General features: G+C 42.9%; 1 protein-coding gene across 1 annotated transcript in view; it reads left to right on the top strand.

The window, feature by feature from the left end:
• The window catches only part of kcnh3 (potassium voltage-gated channel, subfamily H (eag-related), member 3), a 141,761-nt gene extending 124,889 nt beyond the window's left edge, over window positions 1–16,872 (top strand). The window contains exons 11-15 of the mRNA XM_058391441.1: window positions 8,425–8,639; window positions 11,642–11,898; window positions 12,512–12,612; window positions 12,734–12,786; window positions 14,059–16,872. Coding sequence (XP_058247424.1) covers window positions 8,425–8,639; window positions 11,642–11,898; window positions 12,512–12,612; window positions 12,734–12,786; window positions 14,059–14,991 — 1,559 coding nt within the window. The 3' untranslated portion in view covers window positions 14,992–16,872. The remainder of the gene's footprint in view (window positions 1–8,424; window positions 8,640–11,641; window positions 11,899–12,511; window positions 12,613–12,733; window positions 12,787–14,058) is intronic.
• The last annotated feature ends 1,907 nt before the right edge of the window (window positions 16,873–18,779 follow it).

The raw sequence follows: 18,779 nt of genomic DNA on the forward strand, positions 1-18,779 counted from the left end.
GTTTGCTGAGAACAACTAAGGACATGAAGATAGATAGATAGATAGATAGATAGATAGATAGATAGATAGATAGATAGATAGATAGATAGATAGATAGATAGATAGATAGATAGATAGATAGATAGATAGGACTCGTGAATTTAGCTGCAGTTTTTTTTTAGGCGTATATTTTGCACTCTAGGTTTTACACCTTCTTTCTAGGTGACTAATAAGTTGTTGACCAGAATAACACAAAACCGATGAGACCTGTAAACTGCTCAGCTCTGTGTGTGGATGGTGTTCTGCCTCACTTAATGATATTCACCTGAATCCATCCCTCTATTTTCTACACCGCTTATCCTACTGGGTGGCAGGAAATCTGAAGCCTAGCCCAGGAGACTTGGGGCACAAGGCATAGGATAACAGTCCAAGGGACAGGATGACAGTCTATCACAGGGCACAACTGCACACACACACACACACGGACTATTTAGAAATGCCAATCAGCTTACAACGCATGTCTTTGAACTGAGGGAGGAAACCCCTGAGACAAATGGGTAGAATTCAGTATAACATTTAGTCCTCAAAGTTGATGTGTTAGAAGCAGGAAAAATGGACAAGCGTAAGAATTTGAGCGAGTTTGACAAGGACCAAACTGATGGCTAGACCACTGGATCAGAGCATCTCCAAAACTGCAGCTCTTGTGGGGTGTTCCCGGTCTGCAATGGTCAGTATCTATCAAAAGTGGTCCAAGGAAGGAACAGTGGTGAACCGGTGACAGGGTCATGGATGGCCAAGACTCATTGATGCACTGGAGAGCGCAGGCTGGCCCGTGTGATCCGATCCAACAGACGAGCTACTGTTGCTCATACTGCTGAAGAAGTTAATGCTGGTTTTGATAGAAAGGGGTCAGAATACACAGTCCAGGATGGGTCAGGGCAGTTTTGCCAGCAAAAGTGGGACCAACACAATATGAGGCAGGTGGTATTAATGTTATGCCTGGTCGGTGTGTAGTATAACCCCAAACCCTGATGGTGTGAGGCAAATGTGCTAGCCACCATGCCCCCTTCTTTACTTGAAAATTTCTGCCAAATGAATTAATGTAAACACTGAGAACTGGCTAGGAGGGGCTAACATTCATCTGAATTTTCTTTTAGTCGATTCTCGAGTCTTGTCTAAAGTATAAATTTAATTTATACTTAACTTTAATAATATGCAATTTGCTATTAAATTTCCTTTTGGAAAAGCCAAAGCAATCTGTCGGTCGGTCATCTGAGGTTGTGCTGTTTTATTTTTTTAATGGCGTAAACAAGCTCCTTTGTCCAGCAGGTAAGATTCACTGATGAAGTTATTACCCAGGTTCCCACATTTGTATGCAGGATGTTGTATTAAACTTATTAATAACACTGCACTGACAAAACGCCAGAGCAACACCACTACTTTGATGAATGATTAATGATCATCTCCGATTAGACTTTGTTGTTTTTTGTTTTGTTTTGTTTTGCAGCATTTTTCATAACAGCTATTTTTACTTTGTTTCAGTAACTTGGTAAATGGTTTCCAAGCACGTTATGTCCTGGCAGATTAATGATGCAATTGATTACAAATTATTCATGAGATCTCACTCTACCTCACGTCCTTAGTTGTTTTCAGAAAACACTAGAGTGTACACTTATTTCGTTTCTACGAACATGGCCATGAACCCTTTCAAGTGAAAGCCTAGGGCGAGAACAGAGACATGTCTTAAGGCAAAACGTGAAGAGAAGTGAAAATGACAGTGAGGAAGAAGTACAGCGCACACATACCAAGTAGTAACTGAACATCTTGTTTATGTCTGTTTATGGACATTTGGTTATTTGTGATGCATTACAGTTTAGGATTTGTTCTGTAATGCACATCAACACACATCTACTTGAAGAACATTGTAAACAACCAGCATCTTCTTCCACAGACAGTTTCATTTACTTTAAGTTTTGCAGTAAGCTGCATATATTTACACAATATTTCACACCTGCTTTTGTATACTGTAGTTCCTAAGGCTTGGTTACAGATGATGGAAAGCTGCTTCTCTGCCTCCATCTATTCTCTTTGGCAGTGTCTCACATTTCCTGTCTGCTAAGTGCAAGTGTGGATCGTTCAACCTAGAATGGATTCTTGACATAAAGCTGTCAGAAGCGATGGATTTGTTTAACGTTTAGCTGAAGGAAGTATTTTCACTTTTCTCTCGCTCTGTCCGCTTGTGCAGTGCTAGCTAGATGACTGTAGTAGCGCTGAAGCACACACACACATTTATACACACATTCCGTGTAAAAGTTCAGTTCGTTCTGGAAGTGTTGGAACAGCAAGATCAGTTCCTGTGTTTTTGCTGTAAGATATTTGGTGTGAAGATAAGGTCAGGAGATAAGCACAAGGCAATAGATCAGAATTTCAGCTTTCGTTTTCTTGCTATTTACATCTGGAAGTGTTGAACAATTTAGAACCTGGGATCTTTGGTGAAAGACCACCCAATTTGCAGGTGAGCAAAAGTATTGGAAGAGATCGTTTGTTTGTTTCATATCCCTAGTGCAATAACTGCATTAACCCACTGACATCACCATACTTTTCTGATGCTTTTCCATCTTCTTCCTTCAGTCTTCTGTTCAGTTGGATTGATTTGACCAATCTAAAAATCCTTCTATTTTTCCCCTGATAAAGTCCTTTGTTGTGCTGGTAGTTTCATTTGGATCATTTTCTTGCTGCACGATGAGGTTTGTCACAATCACACTGGATGCATTACACAGTAAATGCAGTGGCAGACAGAATGTTTCTGTAGACTTCTGAATATGAAAATGAATTCTGTTGCTACCATGTTGAGTTACAGCACCAATAAAGATGAGTGAGTCTGTCCTAGAAACAGCCATGCAAGCCCAAGCCATGACACTACCACCACACCACCACTGTCTGAGTCTGACTGATGAGCTTGTACGTTTCAGATGAGCAGGTGCTTTCTTTCTCCGAAAGTTGGCCTTTCCCTCACTTTGCTAGAGGTTCATCTTGGTTCCAGAACTTTTCTGGCTCAGATCATCCTACATCATCTCACCTGAAAGAAGCACAGCCAAAGACCCACCCCCGAGGTGTTAGCATGGCTTCACACAGGGCACAGGCTTCCCAAACCTTATGCCAGCATTGTTAATAATATGTCAGTGCAGCAATGGTGCCACTTCTATTTAGGTCTCTTGTTTAGCCTATGTAATATAGTTTGACAAGCAGCGCTGAACGCTGAAAGTACAGATCGCAGGCATGAGATTCGTCTGTTCAGAGGAGAATAAGAAACCTATGTGATCAAATGTTAATGTTAATCTGAAAGTACAGTACCTTGGCATTTATTATGATCCCAGTGACACCGTAAGTGAAGGATGGTAAGGTACAGTAGTAGGAACATCATGACATGGGTCTGCTTTTATGCAAATGGTACTGGGGCATTACAGGTCATTGAAGGAAAAATGAATGGAGTGATGTAGCTGAAGATGGCCACTGTATGACCAATATGTGGACACTTGACCAATAGTGCAAATCCATGGTTCTCTCTTTGGTTTTATAATACCCTTTACTCTTCAGGAAAGCTTTCCAGTAGAAGTTATGGTATGTCTGTGGGGGATTTGTGTTCATTCAGCCACTTTGGTGAGGTCAGGCACTGACATCCAGTGAAAAGGACCGGAACACAGGTCCAGTTCATCCCAAAAGCATTCACTGAGGCTGAACTTTAGCAAACCTTGTCTTCATGGAGCTCACTTTACACACAAAAGGTTCCAGTTGTAGTGTTCCGTTTGTAGAAGGCCTACATACAGTATGGTGTCCACCATATAGTGTATTAGAGGAGAATCAAATTTTATTGGCTATTTTATTGGGGAGAAGATGGATGTTTCAACAAGGCAAACGATTCCAAACACACAGTCACAAACACAACAAATAACTCAATAAAGCCTTGCATGACATAGCCACTCTGAATACTGGAATCCCATTAAAAATTCATGCAGGATTTTGAAATTAGAAGTGCATCAGAGGGACTCTTACAACCATGGGGAATTGGAGATTATGTGCCAAGAGGATTGGGCCAAAAGAAATTGAACCACAATGCTGATGCACAAAGCTAATTACTTCTTACTGTAGACTCTCAAAGCTGTAATTGCCAGCAACAGCTTTCCAGAAAAGTATTAACATCTGTCATTTGTGGTAGGTCTCCGGTTAGGCTTATGAATATATCTGGGGTTTTTTCATATCTATAAGTTCAAAATTGAAAGTCAGTATGTGTGTACATTTGAATATGAATATTAGATATATGAATACATAGATATATGAATATCACTGTAGATATCTTAAGCACAGTTGTTAGATGGTTAGAACATTTGCCTTGAACATCGGGGCTTGGGGGTTTGATTCCCAGTTCTGCCCTGTGTGCACAGAGTTTGCCTGTTTGCCCTGTGCTTTTGGGTTTCTTCTCCAATCCAATGATGCTAGGTTGATTGACCGTAGTGTGAATGGGAGTGAGTGAGTGTGCGTGCTCTGCAATGGGCCATGCCTTGTTCCCTGAGCCCCTAGGTTCCCTGCAACATTTGCAAGCAGTATAAATGGTACAGGAATTGGATGGATAGATAATTCTAAAATAAAAAATAAAATAAAATAACTAGGAAGAGCTTCCAGACAGGAAGAAGTTCATCCATATGCACTCAGACATGCACATCCACACGGTCCAATAAACAGCAGCGAGTGCCATTTTAACGCTAAATAAAAATGCCTGTCCGTTTCCACTCTGTTTTGTGCCCCCAGGTCATGGCGACTTCTACTGCGCCGTTTTATAACCGTGTCATTTCAATATGTAACACACTATCATCGGCGTTCATTTACATAATTACTAGCCAAAATATTTTGCTTCCCTCAAACAAGAGGTCACTATTCCAGGTTAGTTTCTTAATTGCAGTTTTCCATCATCAGTAAACGATTCTCGCAGGCTTATGAGTCTAGTAAATGTCAGTGTTAAGATGCTCAAAGGTCATGACTCAGTGTGCATTGTGTGTGTTTGTGTGTTTATCCCCGGATGGCATGGCCGCATCGGTCTGTTCAAATCAAATGTTGGAACACTGCAGAGGCGCATCCTCCTCTTGCGCTTAATAATTGATTGCTATTGCATTATTGAAACACTTTGATTATTAATACAGGCTGGCACATGAAGGGGAGAGCTATAGATCCACACACACACACACACGTCAAACGTGTGAGAGGGAAAGAGAACTTGGAGAACAGTCTGAGATAAACACATTAATATCACTTCCACAGACAGAGCTTTCTCTCTTAAAGACCCACACACGCACATCTCGCTGCCAAACACAGAAACACAGGAAGCTGCCAGGCGTACACAAACCGAATAAAGCTACAGAGATTTTATTTATAGGAACACGCAAAGATTACACAGTGTCCTGTGTACAAATGTGTACACACCTGATCATGGCAGATCCGTCTAGACAGTGGCGCTCTGACGAATCGCCACTGTTATTAGTGCCATGGCATATTTGTCTGTAAATATTTTCATTGAAATGTTCTTCATTTAAGAAAGACGCCCCTGCCACTGGAGGCAAATTACTGTTTCGGGACAGTTTAATTTACTTCATTTACCCTCTTTACAATCTGCTAACATTTCTTTATATGGCACAGTACAGCCCTGATAGGAAATAGTGAACATCCTGTTCAATAAAGGTTTAACGGACCAGTTTTATCCAGACAGCAGGAGAAACTGTTTTGTTTCTTAGTAGTACAGTGTGGTGACAAATTCGTGACAAATTTTGAAGAAACTTCTACTAATCTAATCACTGTTCAGAAACCTGGTTTTTATGTCGAATCTCATTTCATGTGTGTTTTACAGAAAATCCCGCCTGCTCACAGTACCAGGTCCGAACAAATAGGATTTGCTTCAGTAAAGTGAATAAGTGTGTAATGGGAGAGGCAATGCGGTCAGTTTTGTATAGCTCTGAGATTTATAAACACACTGCAAGCTAACATCACTTTTGTGTACTGGACAGATATCAGGGGTCATTAATGAAAATACAATAAAACTGTGGCTTTTTATTTGTAAGCTGTCCACTTAAAGAACACATGCGGTTCAAGATAACATTATTTATAGGCTGGGTTTTTGGATGTAAACTACTTGAATGCAACTGATAAGTCAAATAGGATAATAACTATAAGAACTCAATAAGTATTACGGCTTGAATAATGTTGGGTTGTGATTTCCACAGCTGTTACAAAATCGCACACACCTCGCCTTTGCTGCACAGACTCCTGGGGCATTCTGCACCGAACCCCAGGTACACTGCGGTGCCACATGTGTATAATGTGAAACGGGGGGATGTTAGAACCACCAATAAGGCAAGAAAGATTTCAAACTTTTCACTTTTAACCTGGTTATACTAAAGTTATACTTTAGTTAGACAAAACCCGGGCACCTCATATGGTTTTTCCAAACTTATCTATCTTATCCACAAGCTCATCATATGGTATGGAATATTGTTAAATACACTGGCCACACTCTGATCAGTGCCAGATGAAGTGAATAAGACTGATGATCTCCTCATCATGGCACCTGTTAGTGGGTGGGATATATTAGGCAGCAAGTGAACATTTTGTCCTCAAAGTTGATGTTAGAAGCAGGAAAAATGGACAAGCGTAAGGATTTGAGTGAGTTTGACGAAGGGCCAAATTGTGATGGCTAGACCACTGGATCAGAGCATCTCCAAAACTGCAGCTCTTGTGGGGTGTTCCTGGTCTGCAGTGGTCAGTGTCTATCAAAAGTGGTCCAAGGAAGGAACAGTGGTGAACCGGAGACAGGGTCATGGGTGGTCAAGGCTCTTTGATGCACGTGGGGAGTGATGGTTGACCCGTCTGATCCGATCCAACAGATGAGCTACTGTTGCTCAAACTGCTGAAGAAGTAAATGCTGGTTCTGATAGACAGGGGTCAGAATACACAGTGCAGGATGGGTCAGGGCTGTTTTAGCAGCAAAAGGGGGACCAACACATTATTAGGCAGGTGGTCATAATGTTATGGCTAGTCAGTGTATGCATCCATGGAGGCCTTTAATGCATTAATGCATGTGTTTATAATTATAACGACATTTCTGGAAAAATGTTGCAAAATATTTTGGAGTTTTGTTTGGAAAAACAATGGTCAGTCTAAAATGAAGAGTTCACCAGAAAACACCATTTCTACCCATGTTTAGTGCTGAGATTTATCCATAAAGTTCCAGTCATGAAGTTTAGTTTGAGCTCTACAGGGACGTGTTCCCTGCCTCTGAGACAAATTTTAAATGTTGAGTGTTAAACAAATCTCCTTTTTTTTGCAACTGCTGCTTTATTCAGCCTTAAATCACACATACACACACACACACACACACACACACACACAGAGCCTATCAAGTGACTAAAAGAGACACAGAGAGTCATGGTTGTAATTAAAGCTGTCGTATGTAATGGCTCTCTTCATCTACATTGATAAATTTTTCTTACAGCCCAAATGAGAGAGAGAGAGACAGAGAGAGAGATGGGGGGGGTGCAGATTATTACAGTGGTCTACTGTTTATTAAAGTCTTTTGATATGAATCTCATCTCTGGATAGAGCAAACACATCAGTCCACTGTGCCGTGGTCTCTGTACTAATCAGAGAGAGAAGAGGCTCATGGGAGTTTCCGAAAATATCATTTAGACATCTGCAGCAAACACACACCTCTCTGTCTTCCGAATGTCTCTCTCTCCTCTTTGATCATTCTTTTTCCTGCAGTGAGGTGTGCTCTTAAATATAAATCATGTTCTCTCTTTCACTCACTCACACACAGACAGACAGACAACCCCCCCCCACACACACACACACGCACAGACTTTATCTGTGCCTCCCAACAAAACTCTACACACATATGGCAGCCACACACTCACACCGTTTTCTATCAGTGACATACACACAATGGAGATGCTCTAATGCTCTGAGTGTGTGTGTGTGTGCCACAGAGAGTGTTTGATTTGATTTGACACAAACACCGGCTCAGACTACAGGATAGGTTATTGCTTTCACAGTCCCTGTGCTCCACACCAGAGTGCTTTTTGAGCTCCTTTATCCCTCTCTCACAGTCTTGGCTACAAAACTTCAGTTTGGTTCAAAAACCTCTCTCCTTGCAATTATTTTTATCCTCGTTTAGTGAGATATATGGTACCTGTTATATACATGCTCATTTAGTGACACATATTTGTCTCAGGTATAAAATACAACATGCTTTATTTCGAGATTAAAGCTATAAGGGATGTAATATGTGAAATACTTTGTCCCGAGGTAACACCCTTCAGGAGTAAAAGTGTTTTAGTTTGCAGTGATATATGAGCAGACTCCTGCTAGTGAAAGCCTGACGCTCTTATTTGTGTCCTGCAGGTAAGGGCGACCTGATCGGCTCGGACTCTCTGACGAGGGAGCAGGTGATTAAGACCAACGCTAACGTAAAAGCTCTGACCTACTGTGACCTGCAGTACATCAGCCTGAAGGGACTGCGTGAGGTGCTGCGCCTCTACCCCGAGTACGCGCAGAAATTTGTCAGCGAGATCCAGCACGACCTCACCTACAACCTGCGCGAGGGCAACAACACGGATGTGAGTGACACGGTCACTTACGTAAAAGCTACAGATAACACACTTTCACACACTCATTCACACACATTAGCATCAGTCTAACTACTGCTCTGGTTTTAGGAGACAGGAGGAAACTGGACGAAACCCAGACAGACACCTGGTGAACATGCAAACAAATACAGTGACCCAAGCTCAGGATTGAACCAGGGAACCTGGAGCTATGGGGTGGCGATGTTACTCACAAAACAGACAATGCACCACTGTTGTTATGTCCACCGGTATCTTGTGATGATTGGGCACATTGTCTGTTTTGCTGTTTCACATGCAGCTCACTTCACAGCTTCAGGTTTCCTGATTCTCCCAGGGTCTCTATGGGTCTTGTACAGCTTGTCCAGTTTCCTCCAACCTTACAAGTAGGTAGATGTAAGATTTTGCTAAATTGCCCCTGGGTGTGAATGAGTGTGTGAAAGTGTGTCCCCACCTCACACTTAGTGTTCCCAGAATAGGCTCCAGCTCCATTGTGACCCTGGAATAAAGCAGTTACTGAAAATGATGATGATGATGACTGCTTGCTGTTCCAAATAAACCCACAAGTGTTCAATAGCATTGAGGTCTGGTGATTTTGCAGGAAGGTCTGAATGTCCCATACAGGTTTGGCCCTATGCACACACACATACACACACACACACACATTACAGTCAACATCCTGGAACATGGGAGTGTCAATATTGTGTTCTGCATGGACATAAAGCACAAAAACAACCTCTGAATCTGACCATCAACTCATTGTTGTCAACATCTCACTACTGACTCATTTTTAGCAACTTATATATAACAGATGTAACCAGGCTGAGGATAATGATCTGTGCCACACTGAAGAGTAAACTAATTATTTGGAGGTGTTCATAAAGAATGTGAGAAACTTTAACTCGTATTGATCATTTGGCATGTGTGTGGAATAAGATAAAAGAACCCCGACACACACACACACACCTGACCTTTACCTAATGTGTGTGTATATGTGTGTCAAAGTAACAAAGCGACTGCTCCTCCATCTGCTGCTTTTGGCAGGTTTTCCTTTTTCTTTCTCTTTCCATCTCTTTCTCTCTCACACACACACACAATCGCTGTGAGAACCTTTCATTGACATAATTAATGCTATGTCTTTACCTAAATGTCCACATAACCTTAAGCCTGGTGAATGAAAGGAAACCCGTTGCTTCTTAGAATTCTTTCTTTAGAAATCATTTTCCAGCCAAATGTCCCCACTCAGTCGAACCTGTCAAATATTCTAGTCATTGTGGGTACATTTCATATCAAATATGCCCCTAACACACACACACACACACACACACCACTCAGTCCTCTCACAGGACATCCTCTTCCCCCTTACTGTCAGGTTGCACATGTCTGCCAGCTCACGAGTCCTACTTTCCCGGTCCTTACAAACACAAGCACCAAGGACAGGAATAGCAGCAGTCGCTGTCGGGCGCGCGAGCCGTTGCTAAGAATAGAGCGGGGTGGAGCGGGGGCTCTCCCTCACTGGTTGGGAGCTCCCTGTGTGTTAGCTAAGATTGGATCCTGCTGGCTAAAAATAGAAAGCGAGAGAAGCAGAGAGAAAAAGGGGGAGGGGGAACTTCCTGTAGTGCGGCTTTCTTCTGGCTCTGCCACTGCAGAAACGCACAACTCTGAATACAGAACATGCCGAGGGGCATTTGGTGAATAGACCTGACAAACAGCGAACATCTGAGATTTTGTGTGTGTGTGTGTGTGTGTTTAGATGTGCAGCGATCACCAGAGCTAATGCTGGTTTGAGTGTTAGTGTTCCGTGAACCAGAAAGTCATACAGAGCATCTCAATGTCAATACAAATCTCTCTCGCACACATTCACAAGCGCGAGTGTGCAAACAGCTTCGCAGCAAACGTTTTTAATTTGTCTGAAATAATTAAGGGGGAGAGAGGAAAATTAGATCCAGCGATGTGACTTCACTGCTTTCTAGTATGTGTGTGTGTGTGTGTCCATCTTGTGACAGGAAAACACATCTTAATCCACATTGTTATTGAAATGGAATATTGATTGTTTTAGATTGACTGGACACCTGCTGATTTGCATTGTCGGTCAAGGACCTTTCTTTTATTTGTGAAGCAAGCAAAACCAAAGCTTATACATTTCAATTCTTTATATATTTTGATGCCATCCAATTCAGCTGCGGTCACTGCGGACACACGTGAGCTCTGAACATGAACCAGCTCTTATAGTACCAGTGGGACCTCTTGTTACTAGGAATGGCAGGAGGAGGCAAAAATGTGCCTTCTCTTGGGGACTGCAGATGGAAAGACCAGGGGAGGAGCAAGAAAAGCAGAAGAAGAAAACCAGAGCTGGAGAAGGGGAGGGGTTGCGTTGTACAAAAGCGATGCTGATGATAAAGGAGAATCAAAGAGAGCAGGAGGAATGGAATTTAATCCTGCTCCAAATAACAATGCATATTCTTAATCATGTAAAGCGAATACACATCACCCTTATAAAAGATGTTTAGAAAGGCATTGTGGGTGTAGCGTGCATGGAAAGGATATTGACAGTGTCACTCATCTGCAAATAAACATCTCAAACACCACAGGCTCAGTGAGACTGCAGCTGACATGGTGGCCACACTGTAAGAGCTGTTACTGGAGTGGTCCACGTCTTACATTTTCGGTATCATTAACATGGCATAAAAAAATGACTGCAGTGTCTCAAGAAAATGGAAGAAATCAGTGCTTCTTATTGGAAAAAGGGAATGGTGCAACTTCAAGGCTCTTGAAGGAATGATGAAGAGGTTTAATAAGTACTAGAATTGCAGATGAAATAAAGAGAAAATAAAGACACATGCATGCAGAGTCTAAGAGCAGGGAGACGGCCAGGTTATGTTACTCTGCCCCCTACAGTCTGCCTTTCACCATTGCATCCAGGTTTCATGAATATTTTCTTGTTATTTTTTCTTAAGTACAAAGTGTGTGTGTGTGTTTCTTTTTTCTTTCCTAAGGTGGACTGGGAGAGCAACGGTGGCCTGGTGAAGAAATTGCCCTCCATTCGTGAGGACGAGGAGAACGACGAAGAGCAGCACTCTGTGTCACGGGCACCTCGATCGCCTCTGAGGCTTACGAGGGGGCTAAGCTCACCCCTGCGCTCACCCCTCCTGCCCCCGAGGCCATTCCGTCCCCCCTCCGATCACAGCCGCCCTGCCACGCTTCAGATACCGGTGGTCAGCTTTAGCAGTGCCCCACCAGAACTCAGCCCCAGGTGCGAGATCCAATCACACACACAGCTTCATTTATTCATCAGCATGCCATCAAACAGGACCCTTTCTGAAGGCAAAAATTGTCACAGAAAGATCAATAGCAAGATAACTCTGGGAAACAAGGTTTACTTCTTTCTACATCACAAAACTGAACAAGCCTATAACTTACTTATGAGCAGACCTCATGCACAGTGTTCCAGTGACGGGCTCTGAGTTCAGTGTGGTGTAGTTTACATATCAACGTTCAACTCTTTAGAAAACATGGATACGATCATTTACTGTCTGGAACAATCACAGTTAATGTTCATTTAATTTCTGACCCCCCCTGCTAACCAACAAGAGAACCGCACTTGGTATAATCCATAATTTAGCGCAAGTGTCCGGCTGCCATGACAACCGGCCAGTAACGGCACTCGATTTCACACTAGGAAAGCACAGGTTTGGATCAGCAAGACTGCAGGCACTTGGATCTTAGGTGTTGTATTAGGATCTGAAGGCCATTTCGAACATTCATATGTCGCATAGGTATTTGCAATGTACAGATGTAGGTTTGTTTCATAGGAATTAGAACAGCTGCTAATTCTTTTCTTTGAACATTTTCTTTGTGATCTATAGGTTTGTGGATGGCATTGAGACAGAGAGCAATTCTGGTTTAGCACAAAGGTTTGAGTTCAGCTCGAACCTACCTCATAGTGGTCCTTCATCCCCCAGTCCAGGTAAACTATTCACACTCTTATCTGTCTCAAAATTATGGATGGGAGCATCAATCATGATTCATAGCTATGTTACCCACACTCACTGTATATTTTATGCGTGTGTGTGTGTGTGTATGTGTAGTGAGCCAAGAGCAGGTGGAAACCAGGCAGAGTATCAGCAAACTGAGCGAAGAGGTGAGTGTCTGGAACCAACACTAAAGCTTTAATGTGTCATTTATCCTGTCAACCAACTAGAGTGGAAAACCTGCATTGATGTGCAGGTGTGTACCAGATTTGCTTGGATGAGCAAACAGCAATATAGCAGCAAGCTTTATCTGCACACAACAGACCGAATGATCATGCTGTAATGTGCAGTATGTTCTGAGTAAAGAAAAAAAAAAGACAGACTTTTATGCATCATTGTAGGCCACAAATAACAAACGCCCTGATGAGAGATGTCAGATGAGAATGGCCAGCCTGGTTTGAGCTGACAGGAAGGCTACAGGAACTCTTATCACCTTTATACATACAACCCTGAGTAGCAGAAAATCATCTCAGGATGCACAACATGACAGACATTGAAGTGGACAGCCTACAACAACAAAAGACCACCTGACAAAACTGGGCAGATGAAAATTGAATGACTAAGGCATGGTTTGATGAATCTCAATCCATCCCAACCTGTGTAATGATGTCTTAACACACACTGGGCCATTTAAAAACCACTACAGCATTGACTGAATGGGTATAGTTGCTGACCACATAAGTGACCCTTTAATTATATCTGTAATTTACCTTATATCTTACATGACCCTTTATATCTGTAATTTACCATTTCATAATGGCTACTTCCAGAACAAAAAATGTGCCATGTCACAAAGCACAAAACATCCATGAACAAGACAAGAAATTCAGAGTACTTCAGTGTCCTTCCCAATCACCAGATCCGAATCCGATAGAGTACCTTTGGGATGTGATAGAATGGGAGAATTGAGCATGAATGTCTGCAGCAATTATGTGAGGCAGTCTTGTCAAGATGAACCATAATCTCAATGGTACTTGTTTAGAATCAATACCACCAAGAATTATGGCTGTTCTGAGAGCAAACAGGATCCGGCCCAGTAATAGTGTAGTGTTCCTACTGAAGTATCCAATGAGTGAACAATTAAAGACAAAATGTATGATATAGAACACACTATTGCACAAAGACACTGGAACATACACACCAAGTAATTAGGTGCACCTAATGCAGCTGCAGATATTGATATTTTATCAGGTAAACCTACCATTTCCTAAGAAAAGAATTCCCCAGTGGAAACATTGGCTTAGATATTCTGAGTACGGCAGCGACACAGATATGGTAGAGGTTGTGGTGCTGATCCGATTGTAAACACAGTGTAGAATCTGCATGAATACTGTGTTTTAAATGTTGAGTGTCTGAGTAAACTTCCTTGTTTTTGTCTGCAGATGAACAGCTTGTCAAAACAGGTCTCCCAGCTCAGTCAGGAACTGCAGGAGATGACTCGCCTCCTGCGCCCGCTGTTCCTCACTGCTGCTCAGCCACTCCTCTCAACTCCACCCCCACCGATGACTTTACCTGGCAGTGGTCTGTCCATTAACTCTCCTGCAGCCCCACCCTGCTCCCTGTTGGACATCGCAGACCCTGTGGGGGTGGTAGGTCTTCCCAGCTGCCTCATACCCACCAGCCCACCACAAAGACTGCCATCCCAGGTGGTTTGTTCAAATGGCTCCCCTCATGCCAGCCTGTCCCATTTAGAGACTATTCAAAAAGATGGCACAGGGGCAGGGCAGCACGACATCCATCTTGGCCCTACCAATGGCTATGGGCAGGCAGCTCCAGACCGGCTTGCCTCTTGCGCCACTTCCCCCTCTCTTTCCTTCACCCTTTCTATATCCTCATCCCGTTCCCAGTCACCTTCCTTGACACCTTGTCAAGGACCACACCCCTCCTGCCCCACCAGCTGCACACATGGTCTGTTATTTCCCCCATCATCACAAGACATCCCACCATCTTCCCAGGACAACCCACCCCCACCACACTCCCATTGCTCAGCACCTGCATCACTAAGTAACTCCCCAGGTGACCACAGACTGAAGGCTGGTCTCTCTCCAGCCTCCTCCACCTCCACACCCCTCCTGCAGACCCTGCCCTGTTCCACACCATCCTGCCCACACCCCTCCTCTCTCTTGCTGTGTTCCCTGAGAGATGGCCAGGGGTCGATGGGCTTCCCGTGGCACCGGCAGACCTCTAGCTGTGCCCAGGCAATGTCTGGCACTGAGCAACCTCAGCTGGAACTGGAGATGCAGGAGTGGGATGCAGGACGAAAGAGCTCTTCAGAGCACATCAGCTTCATCGATGAGGAAGGACCACCACTGTGAATGGGAGGAGAGCAGTAGCACAACCAGGAGCTGGACTGCAGCACATCAAAAACATCAAATTAGGGTGGAAGGATAATAAGAGAAGTTTGAGTGTTATCCATAAAGTAAAGCAGGGTCCACCTACCATAGAAGTGGACAAAGCGATCTGCTTTTCTTCAAGGTTGTGGCTTTCATAACTGGTCCTGGTAGCATCTCGCACCATCTCAACACACCAAAATCTGATACCAGCCAATCACAACCATATCAGCACAGAGGGGCATGCGCCACTCTGGACAGATAGGAGCTCTTCTCCAGTGGCATTATAAGACACGCACACAAAAGCTCAAATTGGTATGGTGCATGGCAAGCAAAACTCGTAACGAACCAACCAAACCCAAACAACTTTGTAATAAGTACTTGATCTATGAAGAGTTCCTGTTGGTTTTTCTGAATGGGTACATGTTGATCTTGTAGGCCTGAAAATGGAAGATGGCATGTGTGTTGCAATCTTATGTTACCCTCTACTGCCAAAACATTTGTGCTTTATGTATAGCCAATCATAGGTCACAAATGCATCTACTTGCTCTGATTTTTCACAGCAGTTAGGTAGATGAATGAATGTGAACACTATAGCACACATCACTCTCACTTTCTTCTCCCTATTTGAGCACAAGTAGACAGCACACACGTCTATGTCGAGACCCATACATTGCATATTTATTTAGACTGGGAATGTGGAGCTTATCCCAGCTTCACACAGCACATGTTTTGTCATGCCTTATCTATCCACTTCTTTACAGAGGCTTTCCAGTATATTGTAATAGACTGATTTAACTCATGGCCCTCATTAACATGAGGATTCCTAGGCTACTGAACAAAAAGAAAGATTTAGAATAAGGCATATGGAAAGGGTAGCCTTCATTTTTGGTTTACACACTGCACACAACATACATAATGCCATATAGCATGTGGATGTTACATGGAATAATGGCCAATAGCCTAGTGTGGTTCTCTGAGGAGCGCTGCTCTCTAAACGTGACCACAACAGGCATTACAACAAGACAATCAAAACAAACCACTAATAGGGACATAGAAATACAAAACATGCCAGTTACAAATCACACTGCCCTAGCCTGGCATGCCAAATAGTGGGAAGAATGAGTGTGGTAAAGCACGTTAGCATGCCAAATAGTGTCCATTTGGGAGTTAAGTTAAAAAGACCCATTAACATATGGTGGATAGCCAAAGTCAAGGACAAGGAGTTGGCAGGCCAAATAGCCAAAAGACTATGAACTGCACACGTGGGAGAGACATAGAGAGGAGAGTAAATCCCCAAGTGCAAGTTTAACTAAAACAACAAACACACGCAGCTTTAGCCATCCAGCCACGTGTGCCTTTCCTATTACCATCAACATCTCCCCATTTGTTTTCTGTTCATTCTTACAAAAAGGTTTCAGTCATATCATATGTTAATGAGCACTGCACTTTTATCACCTAGCAATTATTATTTATTTGACTATTTATTTGTTTATTTATTTATCCATCATGTTGAACGAGAGTCTTACAAGTAGAAAGTGCTCAGGTGAATATTTCTACACTCGGTTCCATTTGACAAAACCTATGAAAGCAAGTTTACTGTCACCTTAACTCAGACACAGTGATGGTGATGAGCAGCTACGTTTCTGCAGGTGGAATTGACCAAGGTTCCTAAGCTTGAGAAAACACCATCACAGTGTCACTTATTAGTGTACAGGGGTCCGCACACAAAGCATGGGCTTCTCAATCCCTCATCTTGCTTGAGTAGGAACATGTCATTTTCGATTCTGTTGTCTTTACCTAGGAACTGTGTAAGGGGGCTGGGATGAGGGAGGGGTTTGTTTTTGACTGGCAGGGTGTTTAGAGACATTGGGTCAGGGTTCGGGTGGGTGGGGGTTCCTGCATGTCTCATCTTTTTGCATGAGGAATGTGCCTGCATTATTAAATATGGGAAGTGTGTAAGGGAAAACTGGCTGGAGGTCCAGAAGCATAAATGTATTTTGTTAACTGCAATGAACTTTAACAGATCCTTACCTGAATAATAAAATGTGTTTTATAAGAACGGTGGGTGATGTGTTGATTGAGATTTGTCTTTTGTTCCTTATAATGGAGTTGCTAATAATAAAGGAAGGCAGCAGCTTCTGCAAATGATCTGACTTAACACAGTTAGCTGCACCACCAAATGAGGATTCCTCTATTTTCTCCATAACATGACAGAACACTTTACAATGTTTAAAAGCCCAGCTGTGAAATTTCCATGCCTTCACTCAAACATGCCTACATGCTATAATTTAACTGCTCAATCATAAGGGTTTATGGGAACACTGGAGCTCAGTAATCGTGTTCATATAATTCACTAGCCTCTCAAGCTCTAATGCAAACTCTTATGGGTAGAGTCCTACACTAGCTGGTCTGTGGCTCTTGGCCAATAGCCCCCAATAACATAATAGCAGGGTTTTCAAATGAAGCCAAGGCAAAACTACACTCAGCATCAATAATAAAAATAAGCAAACAGGCTCTACATGGCAAGCTTTCAGGACCATCTGTAGATCATACAGCACAGACTCACTAACGAAATGAAACGACGCCAAATTAGCAGCCACTCAACTCAAACGTCCTTAACCAAGGACCCACATGTGGCATGTGATTCATTTCTCGAGGGCTCAAGACCATCAAGCAAATCCTTTCCATATTTCACTGAGATCAATTGCTTTGATAAAATGTCCGCAGAATACGCGATCAACTGCAAAGGCCAACCACAAGGAAAAGTCAGGAGGTAGAACTAAAACGCTGAGACAGTGCACTTGACTCAACTGCTCTTGACAAGCTGCGTCAGATATACAGGTGGGACACGTTGTAGGTCATGCAGAACTGACCGTCCCGGATGCGTGACGCTTGTCGTGGTGCTGTTGTCAGTCCAGGGTGCTAGATGAAAAACAAGCTAGAGCACATATCACAGTAAAAATAATTGGGTGTAGAAATATGGAATACATTTTTGTTTCACAGATCTGTCCCCATCTCCCCAAGTTCTTCAGTAGCTCACTCATCAAGCACTCATTTAAAATCTTATGCAAGTGTGAAATCTGAGACATTTGAGCTCACATGTGCCAATCAGCAGACACTGAGGGATTCAGAGGTTACTGGATGAGACAAGCAGCTATGATGAAAAGCAGCTATGATGAAATGCTGACCACGAGTGTCTCATCGTCTTCTGGTAGGTGAACACTAAGCTTCCAGGTTGATGAACTCCGAGTGCAGCACGCACGCTGTATATGTAACTCGGGATAGGGTTAGGGATTACAAGCCACCTGGTGGCCAGGTTAAGAGTGAAATTTGTTATTAGCTCCGTCACTGTACCTTCAGTAAATCGGATTATCAAAGTGCAACCGGTGGCTTCCCAAGTAGGACAAAAGACAGTAAAGCTCCGTGGCAGTGGTCTGCATATATTTCATTGTCAATTACTAAATGAAGGAATGAATGCTGGAGGTTAAGGGAAATAAGGAGGCAGACTCTGCTCTAGTGAACAGCAAGGACAGTACAACCACGAGCAGCACCTTCCACCTGTTAGTCTCAGTCTTAGACATGTTCTGCTTTTGCATTTTGAACCCGAGGCAATTTAGGTAAAGGGGGGGAACTTTCACAGAACTGCATTATAAATAACACAGAAATGTATTGTTTAAAGAAAACAGTGATCTAATGTCATAAATTAGAAAAGAAAAAAAGAGAGAATAAAATGAGTTATCAACAGATTGAGAGTGACCAGAGCAGTGTGG

Source organism: Hemibagrus wyckioides, linkage group LG06 (genome assembly GCF_019097595.1).
Source record: "Hemibagrus wyckioides isolate EC202008001 linkage group LG06, SWU_Hwy_1.0, whole genome shotgun sequence".
Classification (NCBI taxonomy): Eukaryota; Metazoa; Chordata; class Actinopteri; order Siluriformes; family Bagridae; genus Hemibagrus; species Hemibagrus wyckioides.